At 41.7% G+C, this 27745-nt stretch overlaps 2 protein-coding genes across 7 annotated transcripts in view; one reads left to right on the top strand and one right to left on the bottom strand.

Annotated features, from left to right (window-relative positions):
* The first annotated feature begins 866 nt into the window (after positions 1 to 866).
* LOC129171000 (dual specificity protein phosphatase 3-like) lies at positions 867 to 11613 on the top strand. Its single transcript, XM_054759255.1, has 6 exons — positions 867 to 1177; positions 1963 to 2195; positions 3527 to 4759; positions 10340 to 10489; positions 11002 to 11138; positions 11229 to 11613. Exons 1-3 carry the CDS (start codon positions 1017 to 1019, stop codon positions 3733 to 3735), a joined length of 603 nt encoding a protein of 200 aa, XP_054615230.1. The 5' UTR covers positions 867 to 1016; the 3' UTR covers positions 3736 to 4759; positions 10340 to 10489; positions 11002 to 11138; positions 11229 to 11613.
* Positions 11614 to 15843: 4230 nt separating this feature from the next.
* The window catches only part of LOC129170999 (thyroid hormone receptor alpha), a 106444-nt gene continuing 94542 nt past the window's right edge, over positions 15844 to 27745 (bottom strand). For all 6 annotated transcript variants that reach the window (XM_054759248.1, XM_054759250.1, XM_054759251.1 and 3 more), the window contains one exon: positions 15844 to 27260. In XM_054759248.1, coding sequence (XP_054615223.1) covers positions 27010 to 27260 — 251 coding nt within the window. In that variant the 3' untranslated portion in view covers positions 15844 to 27009. The remainder of the gene's footprint in view (positions 27261 to 27745) is intronic.

The following is a 27745-nucleotide window of genomic DNA, read 5'->3' as shown; positions in this document are numbered from 1 at the left end:
GCTTTTTGTAAAAACCTGCTGAAGTTAATTGTTTACAGTTGTTATTTGTTATCCTCCACTAGTAGTAGTAGTTGCCTTGTGTCTGTGTTGTCTACTTTTGATGACACTGTGAGTCAAGCTGTTATGTTGACCTCCTCTTTGTTGACAAGTAAGGCACTTAACGTGATTCTGAACTCAATACCTGATGAGGCCCAGCTTGCGTGGTGACGTCATTCGTGCAAACTGGAATCGACAAGGGAACAGTTGACAAACGATTCCATGGAACTGAAACAATGGGAACCGGTTCTCAATAAGAACTGGCTTTTGATTCCCAACCCTATTCAGCACGATGTGTGATATTAGATGCAAAATATTACAAGATGCCGCCTTAATCTCGCCTCGCAGCGCTGTAGTAATTGCAAATTGCATATTTACACGCTGAGGGTGACACTTATTAATAGTAAGTTAATAATAATAATAAATCCAGACCGTTGACATACTGAGCTCGCGTGCAATATCTTTATCAGCAGAAAACCCAATATCGATATGAACCGATACCTCATTTTGATGCTAATACTGTACTATCAGAAATCCCTAAACCTTACACATACTGTTGTGTGTTTACTTGCATATGGTTGGCATTATCATACAATTATATTTACTGTGTTATTTGTTCGATACCCAGAAGAAGCTAAAGTGAGAGAGACCCAGCAGTGTGTCCAGGAGAAGAAGTTCCACCTGGATTCACGTTTTTCCTGGAGTGTGGTGTGAAGGAAGCAATGCCAAGTGTGGAACTAAAGACGATTTTTTTTTCAACACCCCCGGCCCATTCCGTGTAGACCCCCCCTCCCTGCCCTTCTCTGAAAAGAGTTTGAGCCGCCCCTGGACTTGTGCTGCCATCTCAGCTGTCAGTCAGTAGCACGCGGCTATTTTTTTGTTTTGTTTTGTGGAACGCACCTATCTCTTTTGCCACAAATCTGCTACGCTTCCTCTGGTTATATAGATCTTTTGGGAAACGTGTCATTGTATGTTCGAGTATGAAGGATAAACACAACAACCAGGTCGAAGCTGCAGACGTGTCGTCTTTCGAGGTGACTCTCCAGCAACTCAACGACTTGTTGACGAACGACAGCGGCTTTTACGGCTGGCCAACAAAAAACTTTCACGAGGTTTATCCACGCGTGTACGTCGGCAATGCGTGAGTTATTATTATTCGTCTTATCCACGCTTGGACGTGCCTCTGTGCAAAGTTGGCTACGCACTTAACTCGAGGCGACCAACATTAACACTACACAGTAATGTACAATAACGCTTCAGAATGTTTTATGCGAACACCCGATGCTTAATGCTGCACTAAAAACACAGCACTAAATGTCCAATCTCGTTGCTTTGTAAGTGCTCCCAATGCTTCTGGTGTGTGTATTTTTTAATATAAGCTATGTGTCTTTTCAAAATGAGGGAATGGCGAGTACTTAGACAGTAGAACCCGCTTACGTCAACACAGAGTAGTCAGTGTACAGCTTGTATCGCATTATAGAGGACTATGTGCTGAAAATTACACAAATGGCTGACAACACATGTGAGCATCAAGATGAGTAAGTGTCTTGCTTACAGTCAAGCATGGTGGTGTTAGCATCATGGTCGAGACTGCATGAGTGCTTCCGGGCACTGGGGAGTTGCGCTTCACAGAGGGAGACTTGACTTCCAATATGCACTGTGACATTGTGAAACATTGCACAAACTGGGCCGCACGCCAATTTTTCCAACACGACAAACACACCTCCAAAATGACAAGTGTAGGGCATTCTTCAGCGGAAGGCGGAGGAGCGCAGCACTGGTGAATTCCATGCCCAAGAGGATTAAAGCAGCGCTAGATAACAATGGTGCTCGCACTAAATATGTCAAATGTAGTTGCTAGCTTTTCAGACAATAATGGCTGTACAGTATTAATATGCCTTTATTGTGTTTGCTGAATGAATGCAGGTTTTTGGCAAACAATGTGACGCGTCTGAAGCGTTTGAAAATCACACACATCCTGAACGCAGCAGAGGGAAACTCCCTCATGCACGTGAATACCAACGCTGAGTTCTACGCAGGCACAGACGTCATCTACCACGGTTTGCCAGCCAGCGACACTGATCACTTCGACATCAGCATTTACTTTGAGGAAGCTGCAGAATTCATCGAGAATGCTAGGGCATACAAAAACGGAAAAGGTCAGCGCACGCTTAGTCGTCATTCAGCATTCATGGCCCGACATATATGTAGATGTCTTATTCATTTTTTTGTGGGAAAACATGCTCATTTGTGCTACAGGTTATTTTACAATTCTGCAATTATATTATAAATTGTTATCAACATAAACATTTTACAATAATTTCTTTTAAATCATAAGTAACACATGCTAGGATGACATTAACAGCTTTATCCATCCAATCCAGCTTTATTTATGCCAACAATTGTCCATATTTTTAAATAATAAATGAAGTTATGACAATATACAAACAAAAAAGCATCTGTCTTTCTGTTAACTTATACTGTATTTAAGACTACATCCAATACTATAACCAAGATAGTACAATCCAGTTTTGCGGGGATGAAGATCTGGGACCACCTGTGAATGGCAAAATTGAAAAACCCATAAAAATGTCTATTTTGCCACTTAACACAAACCAAAAGGAGGACATCAAACCAAACACTCATAACACAGCAAGTAACATATGGGACACAGGTTATGTGGGTATCGAAATAAAGGCTTACACACTGACATACATGCAAAATTAAACTCTTTTATACTAATTCATAACCCTCATTCTGCCAGAAACCCGTGCTTACCACACATGCGGCAAAGCTTCGGGTGACCCTGGCGGTGGATGAGGCCCCGATTTTCTCCCAGAACCATCATTGATGGGAGACGTTTCAGGCCCAAAAGTGTTTTTTGTCACGATAACAAATTTTGCTGGTCGATAATTGTGCTCCAAAGTGTCGTTGATAATCGATATTATCGTCAACATTTTTTGAGACAATTTTTAAATGATTGTCATGAGAGGTGTAATTCACATTTGAACCACTATGTGGCACTCAAGTATAGTGTACCTGTGTGAGCCACATTAGCTTGACACAGAAGTCGCCTAAGAAGTCAGTAAGCGTTGACTGTCGGGACAAAGGCTCCGCTGCCCAAGGCACCTCCATCGTTTTTTTTTTCCAGTTGAAAAAACTGTCTGTGTCGGTCGTCTGTGTTAACTGCACAAAACAGTGCTAACGTAGCACTAAAAAATGAGACTATTTTGGTTTCATTCCGAGCATGTGGGGGGCTGGGTGAACTTGAGACGACTTATAAAATAAACTGTTACAACTCAAAAACGAAAACAGCACAAACGTTCATTTTAACTGCACAAAACAGCACAAATGTAGCACTTACTGAGGAAAAGCTCAGTAAGATGACAGATTGTCTTACTGAGCTTTTCCTTTTTGTTGTATATATACACTTTATTTTGCGCTGTTTTGAGTGTTTTCCTGACTATGTTTTGTCTCTCTTCTTCCACAGGTAGAGTGTATGTGCATTGCAAGGAAGGCTACAGCCGCTCGCCCACCTTAGTCATCGCCTACCTGATGCTTCGCCAGAACATGGATGTCCACAGCGCTCTGGCCACGGTGCGACACAACAGAGAGATCGGACCTAATGACGGCTTCCTTCGACAGCTCTGCCGACTAAACCAGAGGCTGGCTGCTAAGGGGACGTTCTGGAACAAATGAAGCAGAGAAAAAAAGGTGGCACTTAATTGTGCTGCAGTGGAATTGGCTTTTGTCGATGTCCCTTGTCTGGCTGACGTCGATGCGCCTCGCTATGTATTTCCGTTATCACTTTTTCCTGCGGATTTATTTTCCATTTTAGGCGCATTCCTGTTTCCACCTCCCATGATGAGTTTTTTGATATACCTAGCTGTGCCTGCTAGCTTTTATTTATTTTGCTACTTCGCATTTTTGTGCGTTGTGTCACTCTGTTTATTTTGCACAGAACAGGAAGTCACTGTCTGCATCTTTTAATGTTGTGTAGCCAAACAGTAGTTACGTTGCTGTTTTTTCACGTTGCGTAGCAATAATGATGAAGTTAACAATACTACAACGCATGTTTCAAATTTATGTATGTCGGCGGCGACTTAAGCAGGCACTTTTTAGTAATAAGAAGAATACGGTGGACTGGGACTTGATGAGCTGGTGGACATAAACGGGGCGGACCTTAGCGGGTTCGACTGTTGACTTACAGTAAGTGCGGCTCGTGGAAATTAAAGGTTAAGGTGCCACACAAAGCACTCACTGAACACACAACTCTGCACTTCTGATAAGCCTACTGTATTGCCTATATTTATTGTGACGCTCAGTTGCTATTACATATATTCACCAGAAGAGTGCTACTCACGAACCACACAGAGTCATGTTAATGTGAGCCATAGAATAAACACAGCATAATCTCTCATTCGCTGTTCAATTGTGCTAATTTTTAAAAAGTTCTCAATAGCCAATGTGTAATGGGACAACTTTGGAAGGCGCTGGCTGAGATTAAATATTAAAGTTATTTTATTTTTGATGAAATGATAGCCTGTTTTAAACGAACAAACCAAGAATACTTTTTTCCTACCACATCATATGCAAATGATATGCAAATTAGACAGCGTCATCTAGAGACTTCCGCGACAGCCAATAGCTACTTTTCTTACTGAAATGTTGGCAACAGCGCACGGTGTGGCTGTTCCAGACGTCCAGGATATGGCAGTGTCGGGTAAGCTACCTCATTTCCAAATTTTCTGCCATTAAAGGGTCTTTTAAACCCGTTTAACAACTTTAAAACTTTCAATTGGTGTTAAATAATGCAATTTAACAGTGCTTGCTATATTTCTTCAATGAATTGATATAAAACAAGTTGGGGAAATATCGGTACTACTGCTTTAAAATTGACGTCACACATTCGTCACCATAGCAAAAAATGCTAATAAATACTGTCAATTGTGAATTAATATATGTTCTTTTGCATACGTTCAATTATGTTTTTAAGTTGACTTATCATTAGGGTGCGAAACACAAAAAATTGTTACAAATACGGAATGCTTATACAATGAAAGGCCGATGTAAGCATACACAGTATTTAACATTGCACATCTGTGACATTAACGAGTAATATTTTATGATAATAATAATTATATATTAAAAAAAAAACATAAGAAATGTGTTCTGTGTGTTCCACTTTGTGGTATATACCCCATCATCTTCCCTAAATAAGTCTGGATCCTTATGTGTTAACTATCGTACATTATTTTAGCGAGTATTTATACATCAACTTGCAGGTTAGTACTGATATTATCCTCTAGAGGGCGCCAGTGGTCCACCTCTGTTGAGACAAATACCAGAGTATTAACATGTTTCTGTAGCACTGATTTCTGAGTTTGTGTTACATTAGTTCAGGTGGATACTTGACACAAGACTTACACAGGACTTGTGTAATTCATTGTGGACTGCACTTTTGAAGGTGTGACCAGCTGCGTAATTTGTCTCATTCGGTTCAAAAGTTTCAGAATTTTCTCTAGAGACCAAATTTGCCCCAATGCTGTTGCATGTTGTTTAATCTCCAATGCTGCTCACAACCCAGTACAAGGATTATAGCCAAGGATTATTCACTGATTATTCACTTGTGTTTGTTTGTATATGGCTCAAATCCATGACTTTCATTATATTCACCCTGCTGCCCCTTAGACAACAAACGGATGTGTCTAACATTTGTTTTTAGAAGGACATTGTTTACTTGCAAATTGTTTGTCTTCATCACCTTGTAGCACCCTTCCTCGAAATTGTCCATAGGTATGAATGTACGAGTGAGTGGTTGTGAGTGGTTGTCTATATGAAGAAAATAGAGCACAGAACAAGTATATCAAAAAACTAAGAAAAGAGGTCAAGAAGTTGCAAGATGAAAATGCAGACCTGGGTGCTGCTCTTAAGGAGGTTAAATACCCTGTGGAAGATATCAAGGCTCTGCAAGGCGACATTAAGGTACTGTTGAATGACAATGCTGCCTTGCGCTCTGCTCTTCAGGAAGCGATAAACCGTAAAGAAAATACAGCATTTTGCAAGGATGTTAGGGTTCTGCAGGATGATATCAGGGCTTTATTGGAAGATAACGCTGCCTTGCGCACTGTTCTCAAGGAGGCTATAAACCATATGGAAGCCACCTCATGTACTGATCTTAAGGACGCTAAAGACCCCAGGGAAGAAAATAGAGCATTATGCAATGATATCAACATTCTACAGGATGAAATCAAGGCACTATTGAAGGATAATGCTGACTTTCGCACCACCCTTGAGGAAGAGAAAGAAGCAAAGGGGAATATCAAGGAGCAAATTAAAAACTTCATTGACGAGATGGATCAGATGGCACGAATGAATGATGTGGTCCTCACAGGGCTCCAAATCACACCCAAGTCAAGAGATGTTCCTTCAATAAAGCAGCAGATTGCTAACTTCCTACACTCGAAGGAGGTGGATGTCGATGTCAACAGTATTGACACTTGCGTCCCACTCCATGGCAGGAACAACACCACACCTGTCATCATTAAGTTCACCAACAGGGAATTCAAAGCTGCACTGCTGAAACAGGGAAAGAAGCTAAGAGGCACCAACATCTACATGAATGAGCATCTCACAAAACGCAATTCCGACATCGCCAGGAAAGCACGAGACCTGAGGAAGCAAGGAAAGATTCAAAACACTTGGAGCACTAACGGGAAAATCTACATCAAACTAAACGGAAGTCCAGGAGTCGCAAGAGTGCTTGTTGTCCAAGATATCAGTGATCTGGATGCATATTAAACATTATATTACTATGATAATAAGCATAATGGAGGAAACACCCTACAAGACAGAGAAGGACTAAATTTCCACAGCAATAACCTCGACATAATTAATAAAAGGAACTCTTGTATACAAACCCAGCGTCACTAGCAGTGCAACACTAAAGACGATGTGGATATCAACAGGAGAGAAAGGACAGGATAAATAGAAAGGGAAAAGGAAAGGAGAAGGAGGAAAAAATGGAGAAAGGGGAAAAAAAAACAACTTTTTTTTTTAATCATTTGTGTACCTGTATACTGTTTATGTAAAAATGTGCGTACTTGTGTAGGTGCAGATGTAGGTGTATATATATGTTTGCACGTGTTTGTATGTACACACATGTATTAGCAATTGATGTGCTACGAAGAGGGGTTAGGATTAAATAAGCTCTGCTTCTTCCTACTCCTTTTCGGACATATGCGTGTTCGAAATAAATTAAACCAACCAACCAACCAACACCCCCCACCCCCCCTCGCCCGAAGTCAGCTGGGATAGGCTCCAGCATACCCGCGACCCTAGTGAGGATAAGTGGCATAGAAGATGGATGGATGAATGAAATCACTCTGGTATTGATACTATCGATATTTACAATTAAAGACATCCCTCCTTCAAATCAACATTTGGTACTCTCTGCAGTTAAGTAAATAGCGACTATTAGAGGAAATAGAACCGCTGCTCCTTCGCATTGAGAGGAGCCAGATGAGGTGGCTTCGGCATCTGGTCAAGACGCCTCCCTAGGGAGGTGTTCAGGGCATGTCCGACCGGTAGGAGGCCTCTGGTTAGACCAGTGGTTCTCAGTTATTTTCTGTCATGCCCTTCCCCAGGGGACAGAAATGTTTCCACGCCCCCTCCCCAATTTAAAATACTATTGAGAAGCTGATCGTATCTATTTATCTATCTGTCCTGTACAGATTGAGCACTAAACTGAAACCAGGAAAATCCAACAAAATGGAGAGCAGTGAAGCATACAAGCGTATTCAAGAGTCAAATTGCATGTTGACTATGATAAATTTGAAAGCACTCCCTGCCTCTCACCCCCCCAGCCCCCCCGACAGTTCACCGCCCCCCCACTATTTTAGACGCACTGGGTTAGACCCAGGACACGTTGGAGAGACTGTCTCTCAACTGGCCTGGGAACGCCTCAGGATCCGCCGGGAGGAGCTGGACCAAGTAGCCGGGCAGAGGGGAGTCTGGGCTTCCCTGCTTAGACTGCTACCCCACGACCCAACCTCGGATAAGCGGTAGAAGATGGATGAAAAATATTGATCTTATCACGCTTGTATTGCTCCAGTACTGATTGGTCATACCTGTCAACCGTCCTGGTTTTCCCAGAAGAATATTAGACTTTGCCCTTCTGTTTCATCGCCCTCCCATTAAATACAGTAGTTTCTCATATCTTACAGTGGGGACGGTATCCAAGCTTGAGACACAGCAATTTGCATGGACAGTGGTAGAGTGAGCAGTCGGGTTTTGGGGGGCTTAAGTTACCTTATTGTGCTGAAATGTTCCCATATTTTCTAATGCAAACATTGACAGGAATGCCCTTGATATCAATACTATCTGTATTTGGATCAATCACCCACCACTACTTTTAAAGTTAAGTTTGGGTCGGCAGGTTGCACAGGTTTGATAAGGGGACTCAGAGGTCTCGAGGAAATTAATGTTAGTCCCTGCAGGGATTGCGTGTGTGTGCATGTGTGTGTGTGTGTGTGCATTCCAAAGGGTTTAGATCTCGAGCTCCGTGATTCGGCTTCCCTTCCTTCCCTGGTTTTCTTTCCCCTCTGTACTTTCTGTGTCCAATCTTTTGTTTTCTCATTTCATGCAGTGTGTTTGTATGCCGCCGTGACGCATGGAGTTGACACAAGGACATGTCTGTGAAGAGAGCAGGCTAACGCTCTTACATAACAGCGGTCTGCATGAATGGACGCATGGGGGGGATGGGGCATCCATGTGTTCTTGTGGCTGTGCTTATCTGGCTGAGTCAGGTGAATGCGAGTGGAGTGAAATGTGAACCCAGCACACACAATATCTCAAAGAGTCATTCAATCTTATCTTGTAGACACATTTACTATAAAGAAATTAAGAGCGATATGATCTGTCATGTCTCCAAAAGTGTAAGACTGGACAGACCTGGGGCCTCATCTGTAAAAATGTGCGTGGAAATCTGACTAAAATTCTGCGTACGGCAGAAACCCAAAATGTGCGTACGGACAAAAAATATTGAGACTTATAAAAAGTGGCGTACGCGCTCGTTCACTCAATTTGTGGTTCCTAGATTCCACCCTGAGCAGACGCATGCGTACGCAACTCTGCCTCGAGTTACGCCCTTTCCACGCCTCCACTTCGCAATAGAGGGTCAATGCAAAGTGACTCATGAATGCGGCGTCCATGTTTAAAGAGCCTTGAATGTATTGGAATCACGGCTGGTGGGAAGGCGACAAGGATGAAGAAGCGGGCTTTCGCGGAAATGGAAGCGGAAAACCGGGGAAAAAGTGTCATATTTGGAAGGCACAGCAGTAGCATAACAAACTAGAAAAGCACTCTGAGAGCGCAGACCTCCGCCAAGCGCCACAGTTTCCCCATATTGTGATTTACTCTATAAATATTAGTCCTACATTTATTTCATGTACATATTTACATTTGTTGACCATGAAAACATGCCATTAGCAGTTGTATTCATAATGATATCAATATCAGTTCAGTAGCTATTCACAAAAATCGCATTTTCCGTCACGGCATTTTTTTTTCTGGATCTAGCTCCATAGCTTTTGAAGATACACCAAATCCGTTGGCACACTCCAGATTCCGCAGTGTCTTGGCAATATGTAATGGTGGTTGCTGCATGTTTATAGCTTCATTTGTTGTTCTCCTATGATGAAAATTCCAAAGGTCCCCTATTTTTTTATATCCTGGATCACAGTATCCGGAATCATTCCATTATCTGGATTAGTCTTTGATATTTTGTAGAACTTGTTGGAAACTTGTCCTGTATTTTTTTTCCCAAGTGCTCTGACCATTTTTTGTGGAGGTGTAAGCACAAATGCCGAAAATGGTCGCAATGTTAAAGAATTCTTTAAAAAATTCCTGGATCCAGACGGTGATCCGGATCACCCCCCAAATTTAATAAAATCTTCAGAACTTTTCAAGTTAGTTTGAACACAAACAAAAATTTTTAGTGAGCATGTTCCTACATTTTTCCCCAACTGATACCACATTTCAGATGAATATTGGCTTAGCAAAATCTGTTTCACTTAAAAGGTGGACGCAAAGACTCAAAATGGGGTTTCGAAAAAGTTATGTCGAAAATCAATTGCTGTAATTCCAGACGGAGAGTTTAAAAATTTTTAACTTAATGGTGACCATCAAACTATTAGCTATATTATATCTTTTAACCTTTTGAACGCATATTGTTTTTAATTGTCTTTAAAGTCTTTACTTAAATGTCCCCAGCAACTAAGTGGAACTACGTTCTTCATCACAGAAATCTGACCAGAACTGGACTTAGGAGACCAAGTGGGGGGTAAATCGCTGTTAATGGACTACAGTGCTGATGGGGATGTCATACAACTTCATGTCAAAAAATCCAAACTATCCCTTTAAAGGAAGTCGGACATAGCCCATCAAAGACGAGGTACTTTGTTATTTCTACACCATGAATGTGTGAACATTAATTATGCAGATCGTGCACCCTCCTTTGCATGACACCATTGAGCTGCGAATGTTGCACTGGCTGACCGCTCTTTTTTTTTATTAAACTTTTTAGCCGCTCCTTCACTTGTGCTCGCTATTTCTTCCGGTCGGTGAAGTGGGCGTCAAAACTAGGAATCGAAATTAAAAACATTCGAACGATCCTGGGAGAATTGGAATGTTAGTCCCGGTTCCCATCGACGCCCAACCCGAGCAGGGACACAAGAGATCGACGGCCGCAGCTTGACACATAGCATGCTACTGAGCTAACTAGCCATGTTAAAATGGAAAAAGAACAATATTATTTAGATTTGTATTTATAAACACTTATTTATTATGAGCCCAAAAGAGAGCACTTCGAATTGATAATTATTTTATGTGCACAAAGCTTTTTTTTGTAATGAATTATTTATTTATTTACACTGTAGTTGTTTTAAATGTATTTTTATTTCCCAGATGTTTCAAACAAGGCCGGTACTGAGCCCTGTGTTGGACAGTAATATACCAGGGGCCCGTTGCACCAAAGAAGGATTGAGACGTGAATGACTAAGCTGAGCTCAACCAACCCGAAACAAGAGCATCTAAGCTTACCGGTAATTGTTTGCACAAAACCCAAACCAGGATGAGCTAGGTGTCCCAATCCCAATCCCAGAACTGTGCATGTACGCATCTTCCTTACATAGACCCCGCTGTTGATCACAGTCACCGATTCACCATGGCAAGGAGAGCAGCGTACTTTCCCCCCAACGGAAGCGGGAATCGTCATAGTGGCTTACGAGGACGCGAAACAGCAAAGAAAAAAGAAAGGCGGCACCCGCCACAGTCACAACACAAAGTGAGAAAGCGTGGCAAGGTATTACATAGACGATTTGCAATACTTTGTGCGTAAGTAGTGCACAAATACACACGGCTGCACTGAAACCATCATAATTCAAATCCAAATAGTTAATAGTCAACTAATATTTGTTGCTTGTTTAACAAATCAGGAACAGCAGCGTACGGTAATATCTACAAACTCTTTAATTAGCACATCACCATTACTCGCTCGCAGCTTCAACAGCTTGTAAACGTCCGGTTTCCCCTCGAGCGCTAAGCCTCCTGGGTAAAGTAACCAACACAATTAACATCTCCGAAAACGTAGTAGCACTGTGATTATGATCCGTTTCAATTGTAGGTGAAATTGACTGCAAATGTGAGTGAAATTGTGTAAATGTAACTCCATCAGACTGTATTGATACGGGATGTGTATTTTCTATCTAGGATGTGGGAGACTGTAAATGATCTAATCAATGATCTAATGATTGCAACATCATCTAAAATCATTTATCAACAATAATTGACAAATAATGTGTAGTGGGAAGTGGTGTAATTATTGGTTTCCATTTATGGCGACTACTGGCTGAGATAAGGGATGAGATTAAACACATCCTGGATCTTAACCTGGTCTGGAGCAGGCTAACTCTGCAGAATAAATCTCCATGGTAACTTATGTCAGAACATATCCCATTTTCCACTATCCCACTTTTGTGCAACTGGATCATGGATAAATTGAGCCAGGATAACCGAGATATCCCGGCTTAATCCCTTACCCTAGTTTTGTGCAACGGGCACCAGATAGTGATGCGACAGCTGAAACCTCTAAATTTGAACACTATAGTTTACTTTTGATTCGTCCAGTTTTTCTAGTGCACAATAATGGAAATAGAAATACTTTGCGACATACTTCATAATATAATAATAACATACTAAAATAACATTCTTATCTGCCCTACAGTATATGTGTAAAAAAAAAAAGTTAATCTTTGTTAATATTCAGATTTAAAACCAATACAAGAATAAAGAGGGCGTAATAAAAATGTCATCACAGATGTGGCTCATACATTTCATTGTTTCTAATTTACCCCCCCCCCCACCATACTTTGGTAGGCCCCTTGTGTTGAAATTTAACAACGCTATAAATATATGAGCACAAAGTCACACACATGCACAAACACACACATAATCAGTGGCAATCTGCAGTAAGTCAGCTCTGTAACAGCTGTGCCTCTGACTGCTTTTGGAGCGTTTCCGGGATGGGCGGGTGTGTGGGTGTGTGCTGGTGCAAGATTCTTTATTGGTGGAGACTAAAACTGCCCACTGTTACATCATCACCCCTACAACAAACCACTAATCAGCTGGATCAATGTTGCTTCTTACATTCATCTTCCAAATGTAGCAAATCTGCACCGCAGGAAATCCAGTGCTGTGCAGAATGTATTGAAACCTAGTCTAAGCTGCTTACCATTATGCTCACCATGTCTGTTATTCCCATGGCAACACCTCATCACCTACTTCAGTGGTCTTTGTTTGATGATGATAGTAATTACAGTGAACAATTAAATAAATAATTTTACTTGTTTATTCGACCGGATATGTGGTTGTACCGTATATTTAAAATTTTTACAACCATGTTTGAGTAATTTGCATTGGAGAGGAACATACCCTACTAATGCTGTGCAACAAGGTGTACTTAAAAGGAAAACTTCACTTTTAAAAAAAATTTTGCCCATCATCCACTATCCATATGTGAGATTTTTCTGTGCGTTCTAAAGATTTAAAAACATATAAAACGAGACAGCTCATTACTGCACACCTACAAAGACCGCTATTAAAACACCTCCAAAAACCTCCAACAAGGTTTTATTGTTGATTGTGCGCCTCCTGAGTTTGCGGATGGTGGTCCAGAATCTCTTTGAAGCCGTCCGGAAGTCTTTCTCCATGGCTTCTCCGAACTCCTCAGCGTTTTTGCCTCAGCGACTGCCAGAGCCGCAGACCGCTTGGACTGCCGGTACCTGTCAGCTGACTCCGGAGTCCCATGAGCCAAAAAGGCCCAATAGGACTCCTTCTTCAGCTTGACAGCATCCCTTACCACTGGTGTCCACCAACGGGTTATGAGATTACTGCCCCGACAGGCATCGACCACCTTGCGGCCACAGCTCTGATCAGCCAACTCGACAATGGATGCACGGAACATGGCTCAATTGTACTCAATGTTCACTGCCTCCCTCGGAACATGGTTGAAGCTCTCCCGGGACAGGGGACTCTGCCAGACGTTCCCAGCAGACCATCACAATGCATTTGGGCCTGCCAGGCCTGACAGGCATCCTCCCCCACCATTGGAGCCAACTCTCCACCAGGTGGTGATCGGTTGACAGCCCTGCCCCTCTCTTCACCAAAACTTCTTATAGCCGCAAGTCTGATGATACAACCACAAAGTCAAGCACGAACTGTGGCCCAGGTTGTCCTGGTGCCAAGTGCACGTGGACACCCTTATGCTTGAACATGGTGTTCGTTAGGGACAATCTGTGACGAGCACAGAAGTCCAACAACAAAGTACCGCTCGGTTTCAGATCGTGGGGGCCGTTCATCCCAATCACGCCTCTCCAGGTCTCACTGTCGCTGCCAGCGTGAGCGTTGAAGTCTCTCAGCACTCTCCAGTACTGGACGACTCCAAAAAAGGCGGGTATTCTGAACTGGTGTTTGGCGCATAAGCGCAAACAACAGTCAGTCTCACCCCACCCGAAAGCAGAGGGAAACCACCGGGTTAAAATCCAACATACAGGCCACGGTGCAAATAGAATTGCTACCCCCTACCCGTCGCCTCTCACTGCCGACAACGCTCGAGTGGAATAAAGTCCAGCCCCTCTCAGGAGGACTGGTTCCAGAGTCCTTGCTGTGCATTGAGGTGAGTGTGACTATATCTAGCCGGAACTTCTCCACCTCACGCACCAGCTCAGGCTCCTTCCCCGCCACAGAGGTGACAATCCAGAGCTTCTGCACACCCCCTTGGCCCCTCCCATGAGTGATGAGCTCATTGGAAGGGGGACCCATGCTGTCTCTTTGGGCTGTCTGTTCGTCAGACGCTAACCATTGTGCCCCACCTCAAGGCCTGGTTCGAGAGGTGGGGCCCCGGTGACTTACGTCCAGGCGAGGGAAAACTCGGTCCAATGATTTGTTTCTTCATAGGGGTCTGGTCTGTTGAGCCACTCTTTGCCTGGTACCTCATCTAGCACCTGTTTGCCATGGGTGATCCTACCAGGGGCATAAAAGACCCCGACAACTTAGCTACTAGAATCACTGGGACACGCACACTCCTCCACCACAATAGGGTTGTAGCTCAGGGAGGACGTAAATAAATACATTGATAAAATAATAATAAAATAAATTTAAACATACAGTATTATACTGTATATTATAATTATATATATACACAAGTACATATATCACCATACTTCATTTGCATAACATGCTTTTTTGCCTACGTGTCCACACTTTAGGGACACCATGTACAGTATATCAAAGCCATAAAAAGTTGTCGTTTTTTTTAAGCTTGTGTGCAACACTCCTAACCGATGTGTGACGCAAAAGACAACGACACAGTATTCAAACTGATATCAAATGGTTTTTATAATGCTGAAAATATATAGCACAGAGCCACAGACACAAATAGCTTTAAGAAGCCATTCTTTGATTGTGCCACACTGATTTGTCACTGGAAAACAAAGCAGACAAAACAACTGTGCCCATGATAAACCCACAAGCAGCACCACGGTATCAAATACATCATCAAACACTCACCAGGGGGCCTTTGAGACCCCTCATCTCTTTCAGCTTTTACATTCAACTTCGAGCTGTACCAAAAAGTTCTTAGTGCTTCGCCAACAGGAAACAGCCTTCTGCATGCACAGAGCCTCATGTGATGTCTTACAAAATCAGGGCTGCATACAGTCACAGTGAAAAGGACAAAAAAAGAAACAAGAGAGGACATCACGGCAATAATAATAGTCTGGGACACTTTGTCCTAAATCTCTCATTCAAGGCACAATTTATTGGCCTCGGTTTGGAATTTCTATAAAGACGGTCATATTTATAACTTAGAGGCATGTTGCCAATGTTTTCTAATGCACGCTGCTGCTCATGTGATGGTGAAGTCCTCTCTTGGTCGGTTAGGGAAGAGAAGGAAAATGTCCGCCATCTAATGCTAAATAGTCAAAGAATGGCTTCATATACAGTATGTCATGCTGATGCTTACAGACATAACAGGAAGTGCAGTCAGTGCTGAGAGCCACAACTTTGTCACAATGCTATCTAACAATCGTGAACAGATGCTACATGATTCACAGCCAATTCACAACTTTTTTTTTCCTAGTCTCGGTTACATTTCTGGAGTTTTCCGGAGCAGGCACTAAACAGTCATATAACCACAATTAACTTTGCGTATGCTGACACTCGAGCGCAAAGCAGTGTGATGTTTTACGTTTTACAGTAAATTTCACTTTGACATTTTTAAAAATCCACAAACAGCAATATTCTTCTCACGACATTGAGATAATGTAGATTTTTTTTTTTTTACATCAAAGTATGGACCTTGGTTAAATAATGAATGTAAAGCAATCTAAAGCCTCAAAGCATCATTTATTTTGGATTTTTTTTGAAGAGCAAAGGCTCAAATGAGCACGACAAGCCGCGTCGCTCACTTCCTGTTTGACCAGCCGGACCAGGAAATTGATAAAAGCATAGCTAAAAACAGTGTAAAATGAAGTTGTGACCTTTTGGAGGAGTAGTACCAGCTTAGCACAGGTGGTCCTCGGTTTTCGGCGCTCCCGGTTACGTTTCATGGTGACGAAATGTATTTTTTTTATCCGTAAAGACGGACTCGCTTGAGAACTAGTCACAGCACAAAATGCAGTGTGTGTAACATTGCTTATTAGTTAACTTTTGACACTTCATTATGTCTCTCAAGCTGCAGTGTGCTAAGGAAAAGGAAAGCTATCACCAGGGGAGTGAAAATGAAGACATGTTCACCAATATTGTCCGCCCATTGGGTCCCAGCTGCTCGACTGTCGCAACCGTCATTAAGGGTAAAGATGATTGAATGCTAATGAATACTAGAGGGGTCATGGAGATCTGGGTGGAGAATCGGAGGTTATTCTTCCAGACTAGCCTGGGGCCATATTTTAAGAAGGTGGGAAGGCCTGCAAGACAAGGACAGCGTTAAAAAGGAGTTTTCTAATATTCAATTGTAACTTAAGTGGCTACGTTTTGGAGAGTCTACTTTTTTTTGATACACCTTGTAGAAGGGGCGTTGCAAAGGAGGATTACGGCTTATTAGGCTTATTGTGAGGAGGAAGTGTCAATAATGAGATGACTATGCTGCGTAGTTATCACCGTTCATTTCATAGGAGGATACCATCTTTATTTTGACGATGATGACTTTCCTTTTCTTTGATGCACTGCATCAGAAGAGTATGCCTTACACTTGGGAGGCACAATGAAGGGCAAAAAGTGAAGCCAAAAAGTGACACTGTCCTTCCTCAGTGCAGCGCAGCCTGACTATGTATTCTTCCAACTCTTTTTCTTTTTGTACAGAATGATTCATTTATGGCAGTGCATTGCAAAACGAGGACCGCCCGTGTGGATGTTAATAGTTTTAAGATTAGCTTACCTAACAGGTGACTTGAAATATCTGCTTTGAAAGAACATGTCGAGTTTAAGAAAGAATTGAAAGATATATTTCAAAAAAATATTTCTATTTTTACGAACGATAATAGCCTGAAGGCCTGATAATAAATAGTGATGAAGTAGTTTGTTATGAACTACATCAGGGGTCACCTACGTGGTGCCCGCGGGCACCAGGTAGCCCCCCACGACCACATGAGGTGCCCGCAAGCCTGCTTTTCATTCAGGTTTTCAGTTAATAATGAAAGAACAGTAGAAAGAAATGCATTTTGAAATACAAAATGTGAGTTGTGGACACCAGCATTTTGTTCATGTTCTGGTAAAACAAGCATATTCGCTTTGTTTGGGTTTAAAATAAGCTCTGAAAATAAATGTTACAAAAATGAGTAGCTCTTGGCCATTTTCATTTTGTAAAAGTAGCTATCACAAGGAAAAATGTTGATGACCCCTGAACTACATGTTATCCGTAAGGGACACTTGAGTTATTTGTCAAATATTGGTTCTCCAGTGTGAAATTACGCTGCTTCTTTTCATGCAATTCAACTGAACACTGAATTAGATGACTGCATTTGCACCGATGATCCGTCAAATCTAATAAAGCATAAACACAAATAGACCCACCATCTCTTCCAAGAAAACCCGATGCACATTAAAGACAAAGGAAAGAAAAATGGCTTACAATACACTGCTCAAGGTTTTTTTCTTCTTTTTTTTTATACATATTAAAAATATCTCAGTGGCAGTATGCCACTCAATCCTGGCTTTAACTTACTTTTGCAAATGCACCCTGCCAAGCATATTTAGTAGAACCATACTAGCAACATCCAATTCAGCAACAACATGAGTGTGGTACAATTACAATTATATTACATTCCACAAGTGGACATACTCCTGTAGAGGATTGTCATCTTTCTCCACCAAACAGTGCTTGTATGAGTTGGGGCAGATGTCTTTGAGGGTGCTGGAGTGGTGGCAGGGGACGACATAAATAGAAAAGACAGGGAGAGGTTTGACATTGCAAGAGATCAGGACAGATGTGGCAAGGACAGGGAGGACGCCGATTAACAGATGTTTTCCCTGGGTAAGTATCATTTGTTTTTAAGCAGGCGCATGAATGTAAAGTGTTCTCTTATAGCCTAGCGACAAGTTCACAGTTTAAGTTATTGTAAACATGAGGTAAAATGTAACTAGTATTTAAAGTGTCAGACAGACAGACAGACAGACAGGAGGGAAAGTTCAGTGGTAACAGGGGGTGGGAAAAACACGAATTTAATTTGCATTAAGAAGTAAGGAAAGTGATGCAGAGGATGGAATTTCCCTAAGAACAGGCTAAATTGTCTTGGTACTACAACTAAGACCATGCTCAAACACATGCAACAGGTTTATTCTGCTTATACCAGAAGGGGTCAGTGTCCAAATGAACAAGTTCCTGAAATGTAGTCCATGTGATGATTTCTTTTTTTACAGCCTTGCTTGTCAGCATAGGTTCAATATGTCCCAAACCTTCTATCAGGCTAATGCTGCCCTTAAGAATACCCGGAAGTCGGAAAAAAACGTCACCAAGAGACTATATACCGTAAACTTTTTGGCTGTATGAGTTTTGACCATTTACCAAAACTGGAGAACCAGAGAGTACCGGGTGCTTATTTGAAGGACGGATGTCTTTATGGGCGGATCGATCCACACAGCATGATGAGATTGGCGTGTTTCAATTCTCTTCCGTTTATTTAAAAACGACAGTATTATTCCTCAAGAAGGTTAAGTGATATTTCCGACTTCCAAGTTACCTTGAATGCAACATAATCACCCCCAACATAGTATACGGTTGTCCCCAGTATTTGAACATGGCGTTGCAGTAGCTGGCACAGTACATGGATTGTTACTGTTAGTCTGTCTCTGTCTCTGCTATGCTGGTGCACGTAATCATGGCTGAAGGCAGTGCGTTTTTCTGGTGCTGGTGATAGTTTTCGGGAAAGATAACCACTGAGAATGGCTGCCAGCTCAAATCATGATGCCGAACCTCATTTGTGTGTAGTCCTTAAACTGGAACACAATATGTGCTCTGCGCGCTCAGGGACGAGATCCTGAGTTTAGAAAAACGGGGCAATATGAAGGTCATTTTGGTGATTTGGTGTTTTGACTCCATCAACGCGAGTGCGAGCTCACTAATGCAGGTGTGCTACATGACTGCTTGGACACGATGACGTGATTTGAGTAGGTCAGCCACTGATAGCATAAATAAAGTGTGTATTTGGTATGCGTGTGTGTGTTTGCCCTGCTTTCATTCACAGTGAAGGTGAGATCACAGAAGGCCTGGAGATGCCAACTGTGAACCTGCACTGCTTGATCATCCTATTGCTGTGCGTGCATATGTGTGTGTGTGTGTGCATGTGTGTGTGTGTGTGACTGTTTAATCAGTGCTTACAGTTCTATTTAAATACCCTGCAATGTCGACAAGTAACAAAGAGCAGTAGCACTTAAAGGCTGTATCGCTGTCAGGGGCTGCTTTCCCAAAGATAGACTTTCATTGACATTTCATTGTCACACCTCAGAATGACTGTTCTATATTTTTTCTTACCATGAAAGAATGTGGATGAATTTTCATCTTGGCAAAGTATAATCAATGGTAGGTGGCACAGATTTGGAGGATGCCAGGACTTGCAACCATGGAAACAAAGCTCTCACTTCATCCGGAAATAGACAGTATCTTTGTGAAACCAGCCCCATGTTAAGTTTACACACAATGTGTGTGTGTGTGTGTGTGTGTGTGTGTACTGTAGCAGTGACGTATATTTCACAATATGGTCATGATTAGTGTTGCAAAGAGGTGGAAACATCCAGTCGGATAAGGATATTTCGGAAATATTCATTGGGATACTTTCCACTGGAATTGATGATAATTAATGGGAATTAAATGGATTGTTGTTTTGTAAGATACTCGAGTTCCGTAGTTCAGTTCACACCAAGAAACCACTTAAAGGCTCAGGATGTTTTTGCAGCAGTAGTAGGAGTTTTTTCCGTTTTTTCTCATTTTTAAGAGATACTGAATTTGGGGTTTTCATTAGCTGTAAATTATAATCATCAAAATCATCAAGAAACTAAGAAAACACATTCTTGAAATATTTCACTCTGTATTAAATCTATACTTTTCGAAATGAACTACAGAAATAAATTAACTTTTCCAATGTATTTAAATGTATTGAGATGCACCTGTATATTCATTTTCCCAAAGCATTTTTTAAATTTTAATTTCTCTAATGTTTTTTTTTTTATGGAACGGAATTTTTATTTTTATTTTTTTAATTTGGGAAATTTGATTACATTTTTTCATACAATAGGCTATTTACTAGTAAAAAATGGTAACCTAGTATGTGTTAAACACAGAAAGCGAACAAACTATCGGTAATTGCTGAGAGGATTAGGGGCACTCTGATCAGGGTTTTATGCTGCCCATTCCGATACCGATCATCCATGAGTGAAATCGTCCGATGCCAATCACATGGATTGAGTGTACATTTTAAAATTTACTATTGACTATATGATATGAAAAAGGGAACCATAAAATCATCACCTTCATTTAGACAAAAACATATTTGACTTACTGTTTCAAGAGAACATACTGTATCCCTGGACTTACAGAGGATGAGACGCCGAGACTTTAGATGCGAGAGGCCGACGAAGGCCGGCTATCCAATCCGACGAATCCAACCACTTTTCGGGCTATCTGCCTTAGACCGCCGACTGCTGTGGCACATACGGGTGACGGATGATCACATCGCAAGTCTCGAAAACTCATCACACCCCGCCAAGTGCCCGCCTCCCAAATGCCGCACAAAACGAAAGCTTTTTAACGTGCCACCCCGGCGAGATAGTTTTCGTGGCATGTTTTGAACGGTGCAAATTTGATATTGCTCGCACAAAGGACAGGTAAGCCTCACACGGCGGACATGATTGTTTTGGCCTTGGCACGCCTGCCCAGTGTGAGGGAAAGTGGTCGGGAGATGGAGAGGCTCGCTACAGGCTGCACGCTGCAATAGTACAAGCCACAGGTGATCGGCTTTTGTGATCGGCCTTGAAAGGCATTTATCGGTCACGTGATTTTTTATTTTTTTTTATCCGTGGCCGGTCGATCGGAGCACTCCTAGTCATGAATAATTTAGAGATACGTGATGATGCAGATAAAAATGCACAGCTTACATATACTGCTTCACATGTCTTTATGCTTTACTGTTAATGCTTTTTCGTCAAGCATTGAGATTTCGCGCTTTGATCGACGGTGCTTGGGTGCACGCTAGTTGCCGTGAGGCACGTGAAGTGTGAAATTTAACTTCTGAAGGAAGGAGGGGCGAGCTGTGTGTCAAAAATAGACATTTTGTGGGCATCTCAATTAGTTGCGGAACCACCAGCCATTCGTATCTACTGTACTTCAGTGTCATGTGGATAAACTAAACCATTACCATGACCATGTATATATAAACCCCTGGTTGCCAAGATGGTTTCTGCTCATTTAGGACTATTCCCATTAATTCTCACAAAGTTCCCAATACTGTACTGGATTTGGATTTGTGCAACCCTAATCAAGACCGTTTCAAGCAAAGAAGAAAAAAAAAAAGTGACTGGACAGAAGAAAAGAAAGTGTTTAGGGTTATTACATCCATTGTAGTTTTAGTGCAACATAAAAAAACCTGATTGTTATTTGTGGATGGTGATCAGTGGAGCTTATTTCAGCGACGTTGAAATCGAAGTGTACATTTTAGGGAGAGGACAGTCGCTTTTTTTTTTTTTTTTCCAACGGCGAATGGCTTAACGTCCGTTTCTGCTGACGACAGCAGGGGGAAAGGGAAGAAAACAGGGTCCATTTCTGAGTCACATGACGCCAAGTGCTGTTTCCTCCCTCTTGGCTCGGATGAATCCAGAGGCAAAGACTGCCGGCTCGCCGTTTATTGAATCCCCACCGCCATAGTCTGTTGGCTCCATCCAATCAGGCCAAAATGGCTCCTGCCGGAGTCCCATTTTTTGCTGTCATAATACCTCAGACATGAGGTTCAATCGGCACCATGTAAGGTCAAAAGGGGCCCGATTCAGACGTGCCATCAATGTGTCTGGTGTCCTTTAATCCAACCACCGATTCCAATGATGCTCATTTGCATAAACGTACGGCGTGGCTTCACTCTCTCGAACAAATCAGAAGGTTAATTTGCTGTGTGGCATTGTTGTGAAAGCATTTGCAAACAGAGCAGGGTCTTGAGATGGCAAGGGTGTCCAAAGTCTAGCCTGGGAGGTTTTTTTTGTTTGTTTTTTAAATAACATGAAATGTAGTCTTCGTCAGAACATTATGGAGGATGATTAGGGCCACACTGAAAAGAAACATTTGCCATGTTAAAAACAAATTTGATATTTTGTGATATTCAAAAATAGTTTTGATAAAATTGCAAAATAAGCGACTATAGTAAGAATGATTACTTGTGAATTTGGTAGAATTCTATAAAAAAAAAAGTTCCTTAAAAAAAAAACAAAGGAACACCCCCCAACTTAGATTGCATATATAGCAAACACAAATTTGAAGATTATCAAAGTGGCCCCGCATCCTTTCATATTTCATGCGACCCTCAGTGAAAGAAGTTTGGGCACCCCTGTCATCAGCGGCCACTAGAGACGAGTCAAGCTAACCATCAAGCTAACCATCACTAATCGGATCACACCAGATGCACACTGAGAGGCGGTGTGAAAGGGGCCCGCAGTCTTACATCAAATTCTGAAAGAAAAACGGTAACTGTTGGTCCCACGAAAATGAACTCGCGTTCACCTGTTGATCCATGGCCCGTCTCGACAGAGCTGCCGACACGTTTCCGTCGTACGTTTTAAACATGCGCGTCACTGTGTTGCAGATGAAAGGGCAGCTGTACCAACATGAGAGGTGAGGTAGAATCGGTCCGTTTTTCAGCAGGTACTTGAAACAGGTACATGCCACGAGGTAAGCGACATAATCCCCCACCCATTAGGACTTGACGGGGGAGGGGCAGGGTCATGTCGTGGTGTGTATCAGTGGTATTGTAGTCCGATGAGAATGTAGGCAGGCAGGGGAGGCGGGTGTGATGGCGCAGCACAGTGGCTGTTAGCAATGCAATCGCAACCAAGGTCTTAAATAAATATGTTTAAAACAAAAAACAAAAAAAAACAAGCGTGTGTGTGATACATTTGTGTATGTGCGAGATGCAGCTAAGACAGGAGGTATATGTCAGAGATATAAGTACTTCTCTATGTCTTGAAGTAAGATTTTTTTCACGTCACACAAATGTTCCACTAGTGGAATCCCCTATGTACGCAGCCTCCGTCAGTGTTCAACCTCTGTGTTTTTACGTTTGTAAGCTATAGGTGACATTATTAGAGCGTGAATGCTGAGAGACACATTACACACGAATGCTATTCTGTGTCAGAAATGCATGGCTTTTCTTTTGGGGACGCGTAAAGTAAAATCTAATGAAAAACGTGTTGAGACAAGCAATAAGACTATTGCTATTGTGCATCTTTAAAAAAAAAAAAAAAGTGTGTGAATAAAGGTCAGTAGAGCTCATGGCATGTCTGCCAATGTCAACATTTAAAAACACAGGAAATATTCTGCAAAATAAGGGAAAGTGAGGGACATATTTTTTTTGGAAAATGAGGGCAATTCTGGGCTTTCTGAAGGGGCAGAAAATGTTTGTGCATCTAAAGCAGCAAACATTTTCCTTCCACCTTGCTGGTGGAAAATCTGGTGGAAAGCCCAGTATTTCCTGAATTTTCTGGAATATCTCCCTAATTATCAAAAATATCCCTTATTTTCAAATGCCTGAGTGTTGCAGAGGAAGGTAAAATATGGCAAACTATTAAAACAGGAGGGCGTCAGGGAAGAAGGGCAAAAATACTTGCGGTGCTGTATGTCTGCAAAGGTTCTGCTAAGGGACGGTGCTTGCATGGTATGTGTGGATTGCTATGGTATGCTGTGATATAAAAGCGAGCGTCAGGCCGGCATCTCTCAGCATTCACGTGCAGTTTTGAAGACAACTGCAATGTCTTGTTTATTTTGCACAGTATTAGTTAATGACATTCACTGTCCTTTGGTGTGGAACTCCTGAGGAAAATATATGGTTCTTCACCTAACACAAAAAAGAAAAAGTGTTGTCACTGTGGCGGGGGGCATACCTGTCAACACTTGCATTTGAAAATAAGGTACATTTTCTGGAAAATAAGGGAAATTACAGTCTTTTAATCAAAATGTGTAACAACCCGACTGCCCACTTTTGTGTAACCATGTTATTTTACTGGCGGGCTTTTAGTTTGAAGGCCTAACAGTACCGGCTACAGGTTGTATTACGCCGATGCTGCCCAAGTGTGGCTGAGCGGACCGGAAGCTGTGCTGCGCCGGCAGTACCGGAGACAACTTTCTTTTTTATGAAAGTTAAAATACGGAAAGGTATTTTAAGAAGGGCAAAATACGGGAGTCTCGCGGGGAAAACTGGAGGCTTGACAGGTATGGGTTAATCTCTAATCATGACCTTTCATTTAATATAATCAGGGACGGCTGGCTAAGAGAGTGCGTGGTACCAACATTCCTGAGCCACCGAACTATAATAATTGATGGGAAAATGAAAAGAAATAGACACAGTATCACTGCCAGGGCACGTCTCATCAGCTTACAAGCTCAAATTGCAACCCTAGGAATGCGATCAAAACCTTTTTTTTTTTTTTCTGTAGCTCCAATTACAAGTTACAGCTGAAGAGGGGGCAGAAGGGTCTCCTGCACATGTGAGCAAGCGGGCTTTGTTTTGCTAGCAAAGTATAACCACATCCCAACGTTGGCCTGATTCTCTGGCTGCATACACTGAACAGGGAGCGAGCACTAAATTCTTTATTGGAGCCTGTTTCACTTTATGTAACTCGTAATGGACTGTTGTATAAGGGAAATGCTTGAGAAAAAAAGGCTTTATGAGCAGACAGCTAATTATTTTCCCATGCAGATTTGCAGCTAGCTAATGGGGGTGGGCACTTCGATCCAAATATCCATGGGATTGGATTGATAATAGCATGATGAGATTGATATTTTTCAGTTGTATTCTACATTTATGATCACAAATGTGTGTTTTTTGTTGTGTTCATTTTGTTATATTGTTGATAGTGTTATACTTTGATGTTGTTATATTGTTTCTAAACTCAGGGAATACGTTCTCGGACACAGGAGGACTTTGGGGGCAAAAAGGACAAAAATCAAATGAAAACCAATAGTAGTTTTTGCTTTTGTTTGTTTATTTGGCACTACTGACTTTATTTTGCTCAAACAGTTGTATGTAATAAAAGGGAATTAGAGCTGCAACAATTAATCGATGAGTAATCAATTATCCAATTAATCAACAATTAATTTGGTCATCGATTAATCGTTTTTTTTGTATTTAAATGTGTAAATATCCTGCCATTTCAGCTGCTCAAATGTAAATAGTTTTTCATTTCCTTAGTTATCCATGAAAGCAGGCCTATTATGTTTTTCATCATCACTATCCTATTATCTAAAACAGTGGTCAACATTTTTGGCTCTTTTCTGATATATTGCAGACCAAAACACTGACTGTGTTTGGTTCACGTTGATTTGGTCCAGTTAAAGCCTGACCAATTACTCGATTAATCTAAACAATGAGCTTCAGATTAATCGACTAAGAAAACAATCGATAGTTGCAATCCTAAAGGGAATAATTGTAATATTTTGTTGATATTGTTGTATTCATATATTGTTCAATTCTGATACAAATAATTAATTTATTAATTAATGCATGGTTTATTATAATTTACGAGTAATTTATTTAATTATTTTTTATTTATATGTATTTTTTTATTTTTTTGATATTGGTATCGTCAATACTGGCCCCCGTACTTACTTAATTTGCAGTATCGTCCACCCCTAACAGCTAACACTTAAATTACTAATTCCACTTAGCCTTTCCAGTTAGCTTCCCCGTCAACACCCAAATAAGATACAGGCATCTCAATAAATAAACATTTTTTTTTATTATTACTGTATTTACAGCTCATATAGAAATAAAGTATTGATTTGCAAAAGGAGTTGTGTATTTTTTTTTTAAATATATGACAGGGATGTTTACTTGCAGTGGTTGTGATGTAGTCTACAGGTCTACGTTCAAAACTACGTTCCTTCCACCAGCCGTCACTGATTATGAATAGAAAATATTAAGCCTCTGTTTATTGGACATCATCATCATACAATAGAAACGCTGACATCAGACCTACTGTACTGTTATATTACACTATACTATTATAAGTGTTCCCACCGTCACTACTAGAGAGGTACAACTGCGGACTACATGGCTGTGTGTTTTCTCAGTAAACCACCAATAAATAAGACACTGTATTTTACTAGCTATGAGGTAAAAGTGCATGTGTTGATGTTTCCCGTGTGTGTGTGTGTGTGTGTGTGTGTGTGTGTGTGTGTGTGAGATACATTGAGAGGTCAGTATGTGAGGGGAGGTAGGTTGACGAACACTGTCATAGCTCCGGGCGGAACCGTAGAGGGCACCACTGCAGATACGGAAGGTGCAAAGAAGCATGTGGAGTGGGATTGTCTGAGATGATGATCAGGACGCAGAGGAAACTACATTTGTGGGAGGCGTGTGTGTGTGTGTGTGTGTGTGTCTGTGTGTGTGTCTGCATATAGTTGGACTTGAGTGTATGTGGTTTAAATAACTGTACTGTATCTTTTAAAGTGACAAGACTAAGTATCCACATTGTTTTTTTCGCTTGTGATGTCGAGTGCTGGTGGTAGGTGGTGGGTGTGTTACCCCCCAAGCCCCCTGAAAAATGTTCACAGGGCATGTTCCCATGAAAGACGAAAAAATAATTTGCTTCCTCCCGCTTCTTTCCCATCCCCTCCACCTATGTTCAGGTTTTTCAGTGTCAAGGGGGATTGCCGGTGTTTTCCGGTCACACGTCCTGGTCCTCGAAGACCTCCAAGAAGAGCGGGGGAAACAGTTCGTTGGGACACTCCACCTTCATGTGGAGGAAGCGGCTGGCGTGGCACGCTCCGATCATGCGCAGGTCTGTTACCTTCATCAGCAGCTTGGGCCAGAAGTGAGGAATGTTGTGCTTGCGGTAGTTGATGTAGTGCTCGAACGCCAGAAGGTAAGCCTCTTGGCACTGCTCGATCTTCTCCACATTCGTCAGCCCTGTGCGATCTTGGGTGGAAAAATAGATAGTAGTACGTTTCAGTTTCATTTCAACAATGTGCTTGTTTAAAGAAGCAAGTACAATGGTGGCTATAAGATGAGACATCATCGACTGTGCTGTGAAAATGCGATTGCCCCCTTCCTGATTTCTTAATTTTTGGCACGTTTGTCACACTGAAATGTTTCAGATCATCAAACAAATTTAAATATTAGTCAATGACAACACAACTGAACACAAAATGCAGTTTTTAAATGAAATGTTTTATTGTTAAGGGAGAAAAAAAATCCAAACCTACATGGCCCTGTGTGAAAAAGTGATTGCCCCCTAAACCTAATAAGTGGTTGGGCCACCCTTAGCAGCAACAACTGCAATCAAGCATTTTTGATAACTTGCAATGAGTCTCTTACAGCGCTGTGGAGGAATTTTGGCTCACTCATCTTTGCAGAATTGTTGTAATTCAGCCACATTGGAGGGTTTTCCAGCATGAACCCCC

Source organism: Dunckerocampus dactyliophorus, chromosome 18 (assembly GCF_027744805.1).
Source record: "Dunckerocampus dactyliophorus isolate RoL2022-P2 chromosome 18, RoL_Ddac_1.1, whole genome shotgun sequence".
Taxonomy (NCBI): domain Eukaryota; kingdom Metazoa; phylum Chordata; class Actinopteri; order Syngnathiformes; family Syngnathidae; genus Dunckerocampus; species Dunckerocampus dactyliophorus.
This window is presented reverse-complemented; position numbering and strand designations above follow the sequence as displayed.